At 40.5% G+C, this 16308-nt stretch overlaps 1 protein-coding gene across 7 annotated transcripts in view; it reads left to right on the forward strand.

Moving 5' to 3' along the window:
- Window positions 1-2310: 2310 nt before the first annotated feature.
- rfx1a (regulatory factor X, 1a (influences HLA class II expression)) overlaps window positions 2311-16308 on the forward strand; it is a 33428-nt gene continuing 19430 nt past the window's right edge. For 6 of the 7 annotated variants that reach the window (XM_061885011.1, XM_061885014.1, XM_061885015.1 and 3 more), the window contains exons 1-2: window positions 6056-6210; window positions 15907-16284. In XM_061885011.1, coding sequence (XP_061740995.1) covers window positions 15927-16284 — 358 coding nt within the window. In that variant the 5' untranslated portion in view covers window positions 6056-6210; window positions 15907-15926. Of the gene's footprint in view, window positions 2592-3894; window positions 4030-6055; window positions 6211-15906; window positions 16285-16308 lie in introns of those variants that run through there. The other variant, XM_061885012.1, reaches the window with a different exon arrangement.

A 16308-nucleotide genomic window follows, 5' to 3' on the forward strand; every position in this document is an offset into this window, starting at 1 on the left:
TGTCCCCAGCCGATACACAGGTGAGCGGTTCATCCTGGGTCCGGACTCTGGACAAGCGGTCCATCCTGGGTCCCTACTCTGGACAGCCAGTACGTCATCCATGGCCACCGGACCGGATCCCCTCCACAAGGGAGAGTGGGACATAGGAGAAAAAGAAAAGAAACGGCAGATCAACTGGTCTAAAAAGGGAGTCTATTTAAAGGCTAGAGTATACAAATGAGTTTTAAGGTGAGACTTAAATGCTTCTACTGAGGTAGCATCTCGAACTGTTACCGGGAGGGCATTCCAGAGTACTGGAGCCCGAAATGAAAAGGCTCTATAGCCCGCAGACTTTTTTTGGGCTTTGGGAATCACTAATAAGTCCTGTGAACGCAGATTTCTTGCCGGGACATATGGTACAATACAATCGGCAAGATAGGATGGAGCTAGTGAAGTGAATTATATTTATATAGCGCTTTTCTCAAGTGACTCAAAGTGCTTTACATAGTGAAACCCAATATCTAAGTTACATTTAAACCAGTGTGGGTGGCACTGGGAGCAGGTGGGTAAAGTGTCCCGCCCAAGGACACAACGGCAGTGACTTGGATGGCGGAAGCGGGAATCGAACCTGCAACCCTCAAGTTGCTGGCACGGCCACTCTACCAACCGAGCTATGCCGCTGTAGACCGAGTAGTATTTTATACGTAAGTAGTAAAACCTTAAAGTCACATCTTAAGTGCACAGGAAGCCAGTGCAGGTGAGCCAGTACAGGCGTAATGTGATCAAACTTTCTTGTTCTTGTCAAAAGTCTAGCAGCCGCATTTTGTACCAACTGTAATCTTTTAATGCTAGACATGGGGAGACCCGAAAATAATACGTTACAGTAATCGAGGCGAGACGTAACAAACGCATGGATAAAGATCTCAGCGTCGTTAGTGGACAGAATGGAGCGAATTTTAGCGATATTACGGAGATGAAAGAAGGCCGTTTTAGTAACGCTTTTAATGTGCGGCTCAAAGGAGAGAGTTGGGTCAAAGATAATACCCAGATTCTTTACCAAGTCGCCTTGTTTAATTGTTTGGTTGTCAAATGTTAAAGTTGTATTATTAAGTAGAGGTCGGTGTCTAGCAGGACCGATAATCAGCATTTCCGTTTTTTTGGCGTTGAGTTGCAAAAAGTTAGCGGACATCCATTGTTTAATTTCATTAAGACACGCCTCCAGCTTAATACAGTGGTAAGCAAAGTGATCTTCTGCGTGCGGTTTTGTGCAATTGTGATGAGTGTTAATCAGCGGTGCAGTTGAGCAGTTTGATGGCTTGGCGATAGAAACTCCTCCTGAGTCTCTCCGTGTTGGCCTTGTGACTCCGGTAGCGCTTGCCTGACTGAAGCTGTGAGAAGAGGCAGTTGCTTGGGTGGCTAAGGTCCCTCGCAATCCTCTTGGCCTTGGATTTACACTGCCTGCATGGTGTAGATGTTGCAGATGGTTGGGAGCACACCTTCGATGGTGTGCTTGGCTGATCTGGCCACTCTCTGTAGTCTGTTGCGGTCTTGTGCGGTGCTATTCCGTTGCTATTCCGCTGTGACTTAGAGTAACTAATTAAATTGCCCATAGTAACTAATTATATTACCATAAGAACTAATTAGATGACCATAGTAACTAGTATATCATGCAAAAGCGCAGATTCCAACCATTGAAATACTTGGTATAGTTGAAGACTTACGGTCCTTAGAAAACATCACTGCACATCATAATGGCAGCTACACTTTCCACCTTAAAGATCTAAAAAAATATATGATTTGGGAATGTCTGGTGGGCCAGATTGAAAAGCTTAAAGGGCCGCATGTGGCCCCCGGGCCTTAATTTGCCCAGGTCTGAGTTAGAGTAAATAAATGCTCGGATAGAGACTATTTACCTGTCCAATTTAATTGTGACTTTGTTAGCATCCAGTTATTTTGCTTTCCATCCATCCATCCATCCATCCATTTTCCTCTGGCCCCTTTTACTGGAGCCTATACCAGCTGCACTAAGGTGGCGTACACTTTGGACAAGTCGCCACCTCATCGCAGGGCCAACACAGATAGACAGACAACACTAACATTCACACACTAGCGTCAATTTAGTGTTGCAAATCAGCCTATCCCAAGGTGTCCTTCTTGAAAATTAAACCATGGTTAAACATAGGAAGTAGGGTTGGGTATCGAGCAGGGGCGTCGCCAGACAGATTTCACTGGGGCACGTGCCCCACTGTTGATCTGCAATGCCCCAGTAAAAATTTCACCAATAAAAAAAACGCTTCAGAGTTTTAACTCTACATAACATAGACAACAGCGCACATACTACTTAGTATGGTAATTGAATGCTACTGTATTCACTCCACAAAACAATGAGCACATGGCTAATTAGTATGGTAATTTATTCACGTGTGGATCGAGACTTCAGTTGAGAGAGAGAGAGAGAGGATGAAAATCACTGCGTGAGGTAGGTAACGTTAGCCAACAACAATTTGTTAATTACATTATTTTGATTTTGATTTGACTCAAACTGTAACTCCTAGATGGATATCAGAAAGTTATTGGCCCGCAGCAGGGAAGAAGCAGCAGGAATGAGAGATGTAAGTGAAGTCCTAGCTAGCTAGGCAACATCATTGTCTTAAGTTGATGCTAAGTTAGCTAACGTTATTCCTTGTATCAAGACAAACATATTCATTTGTTGTACGAGCTGTCGGGGGAATATCCAATGAACATGAAACATAATGTTGGTTATTGTCTGCTGGTTCTGCATCAAAGATGATTTGGAGTCAGCATGTGTGAGTTGAGTGCTTCTCAAATGGTTTATCTTCAGGAAGAAAAACATTTTTCCATATCATCAAGTCGTGAGCCAAATTTTTAAATCATTAAAGTTTATTTTACAGAAAAATAGCACAGTCGACTTGTCTTGTTAATCGGTGTGACTTTGACTAAAATAATCTTGTTTTGGTCACCAGAAAAATGGCTACAGCTAAAGCATCTGGTTTTGTTTCCAGAAAAAAATAGTAACATTTCTGTATTTGTTTTCAGAAAGATGGCTGAAAATATCGGGTTTTGTTGCCCCATTTTTATTTAAAAAAAATATATTTCCATGTCTGTCCTGAGTCCTCCTCCAACTTGTTAGTCGGTTCGCCTTTTGCTAAAATACTCACTAATGGTCACTAGAAAAATGGCTAAAAATATCTGGTTTTGTTGTCACAATTTGATTTTTTTCTCCCTAAACTTTTTTTTTTTCCATGCACACATCTGACTCCGACTCACTGAAAATGACACACAATCCACTTTTATGTCACGACCCAGCAGTTGGGAACCACTGGTCAACTGTATAACAGTTACTGTAATATTTCCATGTCTGTCCAGAGTGATTGACCACTTTTGCAAAAATGAAAAGGAGACGTTACAATTTACTTCTCAGAAAATGATTCCCTGAACAGACACACAACAGTTGTTCATTTATTCTACTACTGTGGCTCTATTGTTTTGTGTATATTTTATAGTTTTGTGTATCTGAAATAGGATTAACCACATTGCCATAAATGGAAATTAAATAATATAAAAGAACCCAGAGATGTAGGGGTGCTTTATTTTTTGTTGTACTTATGTAGATGTTAAATTTGCCGATGATTACTGCAATATATATTTCAAAAAGATTCATTGCTCTTCCTTTTTGCTTTTACCAGTAGCAGTTTAGAAGTCTGGAGTAAAAAAGTGCACAAGTAGGTCAAATGCATTAGTTAATTTCAAGTGGTTATTCAAAGATCCATACAACATAATCTGATATGATTTCATAGTTTAAAGCACTATTTATGTATTTTTTATGATAAATAAGTGCTAAAAATGTTTTTGCTTGCGCGCTTTGCACGCTCACATGAATTATTTGTGCCCCAGGTGTGCCCCAGTAAAGTATTAGTTCTAGTGACGCCCCTGCCTGATAGTCGGAATAGTGTGTCCACGGGTGTTGACGCGCAGTGTCTCAGGGGAGTCGACGGCAGCTATGGACGGCACGAGCTCAGCTTTTCTCCGGTAAGAACTGACTTTTTAACCACAATTTTCTCACCGGGTGACATTTGGTAGGGATCCATGTTGGCTTGACCGCGCTCTGATGCACAGGAAAGTTTCACCTCCAGGAATTTTAAACAAGGAATCACCGTGTGTTTGTGTGGCTAAAGGCTAAAGCTTCCCAACTCCATCTTTCTACTGGGACTTCTCCAATATTAATTGAACAAATTGCAAAAGATTCAGCAACACAGATCTCCAAAATACTGTGTAATTATGCGATTAAAGCAGACGACTTTTAGCTGTGTGTGTGCAGCGCTCATATTGCGTACACGTCATCATTACACAACGTTTTCAAGACGAAACTCCCGAAAAATTTAAAATTGTAATTTAGTAAACTAAAAAGGCCGTATTGGCATGTGTTACGATGTTAATATTTCATCATTGATATATAAACTATCAGACTGCGTGGTCGGTAGTAGTGGCTTTCAGTAGGCCTTTAATTTTTTGCACCAGTAAACCATAACTTTGTCTTGAATTTGAAGAAAAAAAACATTTATTTTTCACTAAAGAAGGGTTTCGTGAATGCGCATATGAAACCGGTGGGGTTCGGTACCTCCAACAAGGTTAACAACCACTTGGTTAGACTGTCCGCCCTGGGATCGGTAGGTCGTGAGTTCAAAACCCTGGCCGAGTCATACCAAAGACTAGAAAAATGGGATCCATTACCTCCCTACATTTTTTTATCCACATCTTCCTCCGTAAATCTTGATACACATTGACCAATGACCCGCCCTGCTATACTTCTGATTGGCCCTGAGCATTTTTCGCCTGACCAATCAGAAAGGAGGGGCCGTCTAAGCCAGGGGTGCCCATTACGTCGATCGCGATCGACTGGTCGATCTCGGAGGGTGTGTCAGTCAATCTCAAGCCAGGCATTAAAAAATATACATAAAAATGAGCAATCATCAATCATACCAAGACTTCACTTTCGTCAGTTGTTTGACATTCTCGGCACCCGAGGATCTTGTGAGATGACGCTGGCTGCTGCGAGCTCATATTAAGAAAAAAATCACTAACAGGGCGGACGCAGAGAAACACATTTTATTTCTAGAGACTCCGTACCTACTGTCAAAAATCTAAAGACCGACTGCACAGTTCCTGTCTTCACCATAAAAGACCTGTTTCATCCTGCCTGTGCTAACAAAATAAGAGTCTCAGAAAGCTAGCGTGCACAAGCTAGCAAGCTACGGAGTTTGATGCCAATGTATTTCTCCCCCTGCCCTCAGCGACCGCTTTCTCACTTGCTTGCCCACCCGCACACTCACTGACGTCACTCACCTGCTGCCAGACATTAAAGGGCCACACACACATATGCTACTCTCATAACAAAGTGTTTAAAAAGGAGTATGCAAGTTGGACAAATGAGATGCCAAATCCAACCACTTTCATGTGGTATTGGACAGAAAGGTGGACTTTTTTTTTCCTCCATTTGAAAATGCGGACGTTATCAGCACCACTGTCTAATTCCAATCAATGCAAGTCATCAGAATCAAATACACCAACTTATATTCTTGTCTTCATGAAAAAAAGGAATCTATGTGTGTTAAACATGCTTGTATTATCATTAAACAAAAATGTCTCTTTCATAAATAAATAAATATAAATTATAAATAGGAATGAGGTAGATCTCCTCGACTTGGTCAATTGAAAAGTAGCTCGCCTGCAGAAAAAGTGTGGGCACCCCTGCTCTAAGCATACCCGCCCCTAAAGTGCCAAAACGAAGACGGCGCGCGCGCACATAGGCGCCGCGCTTGCGCACAAAGGCATTACGAAGTGGAGAATCAGCGTGCGATAACAGTTTTTATGCGCTTGGATTTTTGGCACTAATGTGACGCCATAAGATAGGCACCAGCGACCCCAAAAGGGAATAAGCGGTAGAAATGGATGGATGAATGAATGGTTCCGCGTTCATATGACAAGTACTGTCCCTTTAAGAGAATTTGGTCATTCTCAGCCAATCAGAGGCGGGCAGGGGGAGGGGAGGGAGCGGGGTGGATAGCAACAGTTGCCCTGGTGAGGACGAGGCGCCATAGCCACGGTAGCCCTGGCGACAAGAACCCGGCAACGAGAATCAACAACAACAACGGCCATAAATTTAAAAGACGACATTTTACCACCGGGGGAAAAACACACGTGGAACCACAGGTGACGCTCACACGCGGAATATCTGACGTCCTTTCCCGGGTGACACGAAGTGGGCTATTTGACCCTGGTTTCACTCGCCATAATAAATAGCTGGATTCTACAATGACTCTTGAAGCTAGCGATAATGTGCGGGTGTTGCTTCCGCCGAGCGCGCTCACTCGTCTCCGGGGTTGTCAGTGAATTTGTCGGCTCGCCTTCCTGCCGCGACTACAGCGGATGCTGCGGGCCGTTGTTATGGCGATGTCAAAAAGCGAAATGTAACAGTTACAAAATGGCGGTTGTTGAGGCGTTAGCTTGACAGTTAGCACCGCCGGGGTCACGCCACACCTGGCTTGTGTTGTTCAATTCCCCCCAGTTACAGTTATAAATCAGCCTACATCGACCACGTCGCAATTATTTAACAAGAACAACAACAACAAAAATCGTTAGATTCAGCACAAAAGTCAACGAGCACGTTGCGTCGAATGCACAACAAAAGGCCGAATTAGGATAGGCAAGATGTGTGCGGCACGCCAACAATAACACGAGTGTTTAAATGGACCCCCGGTGGTTCTGCATGTGTGGGAATATTTCAAAGAATGGTCATAGAAGAGAGACTGGCAGTTTGGTGCTGGCGGCGGGTTTCCACCATGTAAGGGGCGTGTCAAAACAAAGCTACTGAATATTTAAGACAAGCCAGGGGTGTCAAACACACGGCCCGTGGGCCGGATCAGGCCCGCCAGCAGGTTTTATCGGGCCCGCCTGATGAGTTTGCCAAGTATTAACCTTCCTCTTGTGTTAGCTTTCTGTTACCATCTCTTATGTCAACGGGTCGCTTTTGACCCATGTTTTAAATCAGCTGTAAAATACACTAAAAACAATTACCTATCATCCAATTTGTTTGTCATCTCTTGGTTACCTTGTTAGGCTTCCTTATCCTTGAAAATATTGGTTTTAATATTTTTGGTTTGGGCCATTGGGCCTTATTTTGTCAGTATACCCCTCCATTTCAATTTTTAAAAATGGTAAAACGAACCTCAAGAGAATCATATAAATAAAAAAAGGTTGTTGTGTTACCTAACTATTACTAAGGGGTATTAGAACACATCTCTTAAATAAATGTGTTTTGTTTATTTTTTCATTTGAAGAATTTTAACTATAGTAACATCTATGGTGTTACGGGTCAATTCCGACCCATATATATTTACTTCAAGAAAAAGGCTAAAAAGTATTTTCTTCAGCAGCAGAAATCCAACATCAAACAAACAACCAATCAAGCAAATGAAACCAAGAGAAATAGACTACTAGTTCCAAAACTAATAAAAAAACAAAATCAGAGTGGCAAAAAGGGACACTTTTAGTGTCCGTCTTTTGTCTGTTTTTGTACAGGATAACACGGTAAAATGAGAATCCACTAAAGCTCATATGATTGGGAGAGGAGCTGGCTGTCAGTGTGTTCAGTTTTGGCTCTTATCATTGCTTTATCATCTTATTTTTATAACCGGGTCGAAACCGACCCTAACAACACCAAGGGCATAATTTCTACCAGAGCATTTTATAATTTAGTGAAAAAAATTAATATGTTTTATTTTGTTGACAAAGAGGATCCTGACAAAGTCAAAAAGCTTTGATGCAAAAAAATAAATGTATGTGGTGTTTTTATGCATTTAAAAACTAAAACGGGTCGGTGCCGACCCTAACACAAGACGAAGGTTAAAATGAGTAATTTTTTTTTTTAATGAAAGAAACTGCTGTTCTGAATGTGTCCACTGGATGTCACAATAGCAATTATGTTAGGACCAGCAAGAGGTACAAAGTAAAGCAGGGGTCGGGAACCTTTTTGGCTGAGAGAGCCATACAAGCCAAATATTTTTAAAAGTATTTCTGTGAGAGCCATGTCATTCATTTATTTTTAACACTGAATACAACTATATGCATGCATTTTTAAAAAAGACCAACATGTTTAGAGTATATCCATCCATCCCTTTCCTACCGCTTATTCCCTTTCGGAGTTGCGGGGGGGCGCTGGCGCCTATCTCAGCTACAATCGGGCGGAAGGCGGGGTACACCCTGGACAAGTCGCCACCTCATCGCAGGGCCAACACAGATAGACAGACAATATTCACACTCACATGCACACACTAGGGCCAATTTAGTGTTGCCAATCAACCTATCCCCAGGTGCATGTCTTTGGATGGGGAGAACATGCAAACTCCACACAGAAAGATCCCGAGCCTGGATTTGAACCCAGGACTGCAGGACCTTCGTATTGTGAGGCAGACTCACTAACCCCTTATCCACCGTGAAGCCCTCATTCACTCACATACAGGTAAAAGTCTCGGCAAAACAAACTTTCCTTCTCTCGCTCAAAATGGCTATTTAAAACACGCCACTAAACAAGAGTATGATAAGTCTCTTCTTCTTTTTAATAACATTGTTATTCTGAGGCTAACCAACAATAATTAAAACACTTCTTACCATTAATGCGACTTCTTGAACAGGTGCGGTAGAAACCGGAAGGGTGGATGAAAATGCATGAGAATATTTTATATTTTGAACGTTATTTTTGACGCTGTGATTACCAGCGGAATTATTCATTACATATCGTGTTAAGCAATGTCAGCTAAGATTTATCTGAGAGCCAGGTGCAGTCATGAAAAGAGCCACAGGTTTCCTACCCCTGAAGTAAAGCGTGGAAACTTAAAGGCCTACTGAAATGAGATTTTCTTATTTAAACGGGGATAGCAGGTCCATTCTATGTGTCATCCTTGATCTTTTGCTGAAAGGATTTAGTAGAGAACATCGACGATAAAGTTCACAACTTCCATCCATCCATCCATTTCCTACCGCTTTTCCCCTTTGGGGTCGCGGGGGGTGCTGGTGCCTATCTAAGCTACAATCGGGCGGAAGGCGGGGTACACCCTGGACCAGTCGCCACTTCATCGCAGGGCCAACACAGATAGACAGACAACATTCACACACTAGGGCCAATTTAGTGTTGCCAATCAACCTATCCCCAGGTGCATGTCTTTGGAAGTGGGAGGAAGCCGGAGTACCTGGAGGGAACCCACGCATTCACGGGGAGGACATGCAAACTCCACACAGAAAGATCCCAAGCCCAGGATTGAACCCTGACTACTCAGGACCTTCGTATTGTGAGGCAGACGCACTAACCCCTCTGCCGCCGTGAAGCCCAAGTTCACAACTCTGGTCGCTAATAAAAAAGCCTTGCCTTTACCGGAAGTAGCAGACGATGTGCGCGTGACGTCACGGGTTGTCAGGTTCCTCACATCCTCACATTGTTTATAATCGTAGCCACCAGCAGCTAGAGCGATTCGGACCGAGAAAGCGATAATTTCCCCATTAATTTGAGCGAGGATGAAAGATTCGTGGATGAGGATAGTGAGAGTGGGTGGGAGGCGGGGCGGGGTTGGGGGCGTGTTAAAGAGGGGAGGAGTATATTTCCCCCTAGATTTACCAAGTCAAGTATTTCATGTATATATATATATATATATATATATATATATATATATATATATATATATATATATATATATATATTTGAAATTACATATATATATATATATATATAGGGGCGCTAATTAATTTAAAACCTCTCCTCACTCCTGCGGTTACCAAAGGCATGCGGTAAAAGTAAGCATGCGCTAATTATTTTAAAACCTCTTCTCACTCCAGCACTTACCAAAGGCATGCGGTAAAAATTTTACTGTGATGTAAGCTTGGACCTTAAATCCTACTGAATAGCTCTCAATCTTCCCTTTATGTCATTTCAAATTACCGGTATTGAAATCAGCCTCCTCCATTTTGAAAATGATGACAGGGGAAGTGTCACTCGTGACGTCACGAGTTTGACCAGGCGGTAATACTAAGCATGCGCTAATTATGTTGCGAAGCGAGTTTGACCTGGCAGTAATTCAAGGCAGGCGCATACTATATGCCCTGCGGCAATTCAAGGAAATACGGTAAGCAGCGTTGCCTTAGAGCAGAGGTGTCCAAACTTTTTCCACTGAGGGCCACACACAGAAAAATAAAAGGCCTACTGAAATGAGATTTTCTTACTTAAATGGGGATAGCAGGTCCATTCTATGTGTCATACTTGATCATTTCGCGATATTAGCCATATTTTTGCTGAAAGGATCTAGTAGAGAACATCGACGATAAAGTTCACAACTTTTGGTCGCTAATAAAAAAGCCTTGCTTTTACCGGAAGTAGCAGATGATGACGTCACCGGTGTGAGGGCTCCTCACGTCCTCACCTTGTTTATGATGGGAGCCTCCAGCAGCAAGAGCTATTTGGACCGAGAAAGCGACAACTTCCTTATTAATTTGAGCGAGGATGAAAGATTTTTCGATGAGGAAATTTAGAGTGAAGGACTAAAAAATAAAATAAAAAATAAAGGTTAAAAAAAAAAAGCGATTGCATTGGGAGCGATTCAGATGTTTTTAGACACATTTAGGATAATTCTGGGAAATCCCTTAACCTTCTATTGTGTTGCTAGTGTTTTAGTGAGTTAAATAGTACCTGATAGACGGAGGGGTGTGGCCATGGGTGTGGTGACAAAGTCACAAAGCTGCAGCAGGACAGAAGCTGCGCTGATCTCGGGTAAGAGGCGACTTTTTACCACAATTTTCTCACCGAAACCTGCCGGTTGACATGTAGTCAGGAACCATGTTCGCTTGACCGCTCTGATCCATAGTAAAGCTTCACCTCCGGGAATTTTAAACAAGGAAACACTGTGTGTTTGTGTGGCTAAAGGCTAAAGCTTCCCACCTCCATCTTTCTACTTTGACTTCTCCATTATTAATTGAACAAATTGCAAAATATTCAGCAACACAGATCTCCAAAATACTGTGTAATTGCGCGATGAAAAGAGACGACTTTTAGCCGCAAGTGGTGCTGCGCTAATATGTCCCCTCCAACTCGAGACGTCACGCGCACGCATCATCATACGCGTCATCATTCCGCGACATTCTCAACAAGAAACTCCACGGGAAATTTAAAATTGCAATTTAGTAAACTAAAAAGGCCGTATTGGCATGTGTTGCAATGTTAATATTTCATCATTGATATATAAACTATCAGACTGCGTGGTCGGTAGTAGTGGCTTTCAGTAGGCCTTTAAAGCATGCCGAGGTTGTTTTGATATATATATATATTTTTTTTTTTACCTTGACGGCTCCCGGGCACCATAAAGGGTCTAAGTCAGTGGTTCTTAACCTTGTTGGAGGTACCGAACCCCACCGGTTTCATATGCGCATTAACCGAACCCTTCTTTAGTGAAAATACAATGTTTTTTTTCTTCAAATTCAAGACAAAGTTATGTTTTTTTTTGTTTTTCTCTACTGGTGCACAAAATTAACCGTGTGTGAACATCACCTTGTTCAAAGAACAAAAGCAACATGAACTCACAACAAATTACACGCCTGTAAATCCGTGTGAATTCTGCTGTTGCCTTTTAGGGACTTTGAATTTATTGATTGAAACTTTTATTGGTAGATAGCACAGTACAGGACATATTCCGTACAATTGATCACGAAATAGTAACACCCGAATAAGTTTTTCAACTTGTTTAAGTCGTGATCCACGTTAATCCATTGTAGACCAGTTCAGCTATGCGTGGCTTCATCTTGGCAAGTGCCACTCTCATGACATTTTCACAGCAAAGTATGTTCCTTTTCTTCGTTTTCCATCCAGACATACAATACTAGTACAAAGCTCATGAAAAACTTTTTTTTTTGTTATTGTCATTGTAAGTGGGCCAAAACACCTATATTAGAAAATAATCTCATGAAAATGACTGCTGTCATTTGATTATAATAATAAAACATCCATGCATCCATCAATTTTTTACTACTTGTCCCTTTCGGGGTCACAGGGTGCTGGAGCCTATCTCAGCTTGTTATTTAGTCAGGTTTGGGACAGGTGGGCTGCTGTTTGCGTTTGCTTACGTGTATGGAAAATTAGAGGGAACATTGTTTGGGATATCCACGATATGCCGATAGGGAGACGTTTTTATTTACACGATGAGTCGGGTGTGTCTTAACTTCCGCGGCGGAGGCTCTGCCTAACCCCCAACACCGACTCACCGAAACCCTAGGGCTCGATCGAACCCAGGTTAAGAACCACTGGTCTAAGTCATTAAAATGTTAAAAACAAGTCAAATTATTATTTTCTTTTTTTTATTTAACGCTTACCGTAAATCTCTACAGTATATCAACTTCAGGTTTATATAAAGTAAAAATAATAATAACAATTTTTTTTATGCTTTTTGTGTCAAAGACAACTTTGTTTTTGATCTGAGTTGAGGATGTCGTTGTGGCTTGTGCAGCCCTTTGAGACACCCGTTATTTCGGGCTATATGAATAAACATTGATTGATTGATTTTCATAATAAAACTGAGATATGCAGTATTTCCCCTTCTGTGCAAAGCATTCAGAAAGCAATATTTGATGTGAAGTAGAGCCTTGAAAAGATCAATAATGCAGGACACCACCTATTTTCATTTATTATTATTTTTGAGGTATTACAGTGAAAAGATGAATAAAATCCCATTAAATATATTTGGGATCCAAAAGGTGCCCCACTCATAAAGTCATAGATTTTTATTATTTTAATTTTTTTTTTTCAACACTTAAGTTACAAGATCAACTTTAGATATCTGTTGATTTGAACTAGTTTGAACTATTATTTTGTTTGTTTTATGCTCTTTTGTCAAAGAAAACGTTGATGTATTTGTATGGCAACCACACAATATAATGCAATATTTTCCACAGAAAACATTTTAAAGTGAAATATTTAAATTAATTGGAGCTTTAAATAAGTCAATAATTCATTATAACGTTGTTGTTGTTTTTTTTTTGGTATTTTTTGAGAAACGGCAAAAAAAAGAAAAACAAAAGATAGACAAGCATGGCAGCTTTGTGTCAACATTGCAACTTGTTCTGGTTAGATTTCACCTCATTCCACTTTTTGTTAAAGTTTTTTTTAAATTATTTTTGCAAATGCATTTCTAGAATGTGTGGCAGGCGGGTTAACAATTACCTGCTGGCCGCAAATGGCCCCCAGGCCGCACTTTGGACACCCCTGCCTTAGAGCAGTGGTTCTCAACCTTTTTTCAGTGATGTACCCCCTGTGAACATTTTTTTTAATTCAAGTACCCTCTAATCAGAGCAAAACATTTTTGGTTGAAAAAAAGAGATAAAGACGTAAAATACAGCACTATGTCATCAGTTTCTGATTTATTAAATTGTATAACAGTGCAAAATATTGCTCATTTGTAGTAGTCTTTCTTGAACTATTTGGAAAAAAATATATAAAAGTAACTAAAAACTTGTTGAAAAATAAACAAGTGATTCGATTATAAATACAGATTTCTACACATAGAAGTAATCATCAACTTAAAGTGCCCTCTTTGGGGATTGTAATAGAGATCCATCTGGATTCATGAACTTAATTCTAAACATTTCTTCACAAAAAAAGAAATCTTTAACATCAATATTTATGGAACATGTCCACAAAAAATCTAGCTTTCATCACTGAATATTGCATTGTTGCATTTCTTTTCACAGTTTATGAACTTACATTCTTATTTTGTTGAAGTATTATTCAATAAATATATTTATAAAGGATTTTTGAATTGTGGCTATTTTTAGAATATTTAAAAAAAATCTCACTTACCCCTTGGCATACCTTAAAGTACTCCCAGGGGTACGCGTACCCCCATTTGAGAACCACTGCCTTAGAGTAAGCCCAACCTTTTTTTTGCAACAGAAACCGGTTTAATGTCGGCATTATTTTCACGGTCCCGCCTTCCACGTGTGGCAAAAAGATTTAAGCAAATGAGTGCATGAAAAATGAATATATGAAAAAGCTCACCATGACATTCAAGTAGTGGGAGTAGGGCTGGGCGATATGGCCTTTTTTTAATATCTCAATTTTTAGGCCACATCGCGGTACACGATATATATCTCGATATTTTGCCTTGGCCTTGAATGAACACTTGATGCATACAATCACAGCAGTATGAAGACTCTATGTGTCTACATTAAAACATTCTTCTTCATACTGCATTAATATATGCTCTTTTAAACTTTCATGCAGAGAAGGAAATCACAACTAAGTCAATTGACCAAAATTGTATTTATTAAACAGTTATAAGCAGTGGCACAAACGTTCATGTCATTTCCAAAACAAAAAGTGCAAGATTGTCAGAGACATTTTAAGTGTCAAATAAAAATGAGCTGCATAATAGGAAATCAAATAGTATTCGTCCTTCGCTTTGTGGTAGGTTACTACGGACGTTATTAAATCCTGTTGTTGACTATTTTTTTCATACGGTGTTAATCTGGAAATGTTAGTTTTGATATTTTGATGGTGTGGGCGTGTGGCACCGAATGGAGATGTTGAAATGCGGAATAAACACTCTTCATTCTCTAGCACAGGGGTAGGGAACCTATGGCCCTCGAGCCAGATGTGGCTCTTTTGATGACTGCATCTGCCTCTCAGATAAATCTTAGCTGACATTGCTTAACACAATAAGTATTGAATAATTCTGCTGTTAATCAACTTTTGATTGATTGATGGATTGAAACTTGTATTAGTAGATTGCACAGTACAGTACATATTCCGTACAATTGACCACTAAATGGTAACACCATAATCAGTTTTTCTACTTTTTTAAGTTGGGGTCCACATAAATCAATTCATGGCACGTGTTAAAGTGTTAAAAACTACGTTGAAAATATAAAACATTCTCATGCATTGTAATCCGTCCATCCGTTTTCTACCCCACCAGTTCAAGAAGTCCCATTAAGAAGTATAATATTTATTATTGGTTAGCCTCAGAATAACAATGTTAGTAAAAAGAATAAGAGACTCATACTCTAAAAATGTTGGTCTTACTTAAAAATACACGCATTTTGTTGTGTTCAGTGTGAACAAATATTATATGACTCTCACAGAAATACATTTTAAAATATTTGGCTTTCATGGCTCTCTCAGCCAAAAAGGTTCCTGACCCCTGCTCTAGCAGGTGACTTTACAAATGATGCTACATATTAGCAGTAACGTTACATTGTGTAGCAACGTTTTTGGCCCACACTTGACAAATTACGGTTGTCTCTTCGACATATTCCCACTTGAAACCAAACTACCGCCAGATGATGGAAGCCCTGCTGTTTTTCTTGGGAATTATTTTTTCTTTCATTCGCACCTTCTTTCTCTCGTATTAAGGCAGAGAATCCTTTTTTTTTTTTTTTTTTTATCCTGAAAAAGGGACGTTTTTGTCATGAAAAAGGGAGGTTTTTGTGGTGGCTGCACTAATTGTAAGTGTATATTGTGTTTTTTTATGTTGATTTAATAAATAAAAAAAATATATATTATAGAAATGGTTGGGGACCACTGAGTTAGTGGACTATTGTCAATGTAGTGCAGGACTTTGTTAGCTTGTTCCACTGTTAAAAGGCAGTGTAATCACATTACATGCAGGTAATAAGATACTATCTTGCTCCACCTCTAAATTAGCAGGCCTGCCGCTGTATTTCACAACCCTATTTCCATCCAGTGGAACAAGTACGGAATTACTACATCTGCCAAGAAATAAAAACATATGACAATATTGCTAATACTGTATATCTTAATGCAGACTATAGCATCTAATGTTTACCCCTAAGATAATGATGTGAATATGTTTTCAGGGTGATTCCCAGCCTGTGTAATGGCCACTTCAGGCTATGTCAGCGAGATCCAGCCTGCGGCCCAACCTCAAGGGGGTGTCAGCACATCTGGCCAGTCCGAAGCCAGCTCCACGCCTGGAACTACCCCTCAGTTCCTAGCTGAGATTCAAACCACTGTGGTTACCCCTACGGTTCTCACATCCACAGGCCAAACTGCACCCTCACCTGAACAAGCCACTTCTATCAGCACTCAGAAGCCAACGACAGGTAGTCAAACCCAGACCCCAGCTCCGGCCCAACCCGCCCAGACCCATTATGTGACGGCAGAAATTCAGAGCTCTCCCACACAGTCTGGAAATGGACAAAGCGCTCCCCAATACATCGTTGTTACAGTTACAGGTATTGCCGAAAACATACAGTATA

This window comes from Nerophis ophidion, linkage group LG23 (assembly GCF_033978795.1).
Source record: "Nerophis ophidion isolate RoL-2023_Sa linkage group LG23, RoL_Noph_v1.0, whole genome shotgun sequence".
Taxonomy (NCBI): Eukaryota; Metazoa; Chordata; class Actinopteri; order Syngnathiformes; family Syngnathidae; genus Nerophis; species Nerophis ophidion.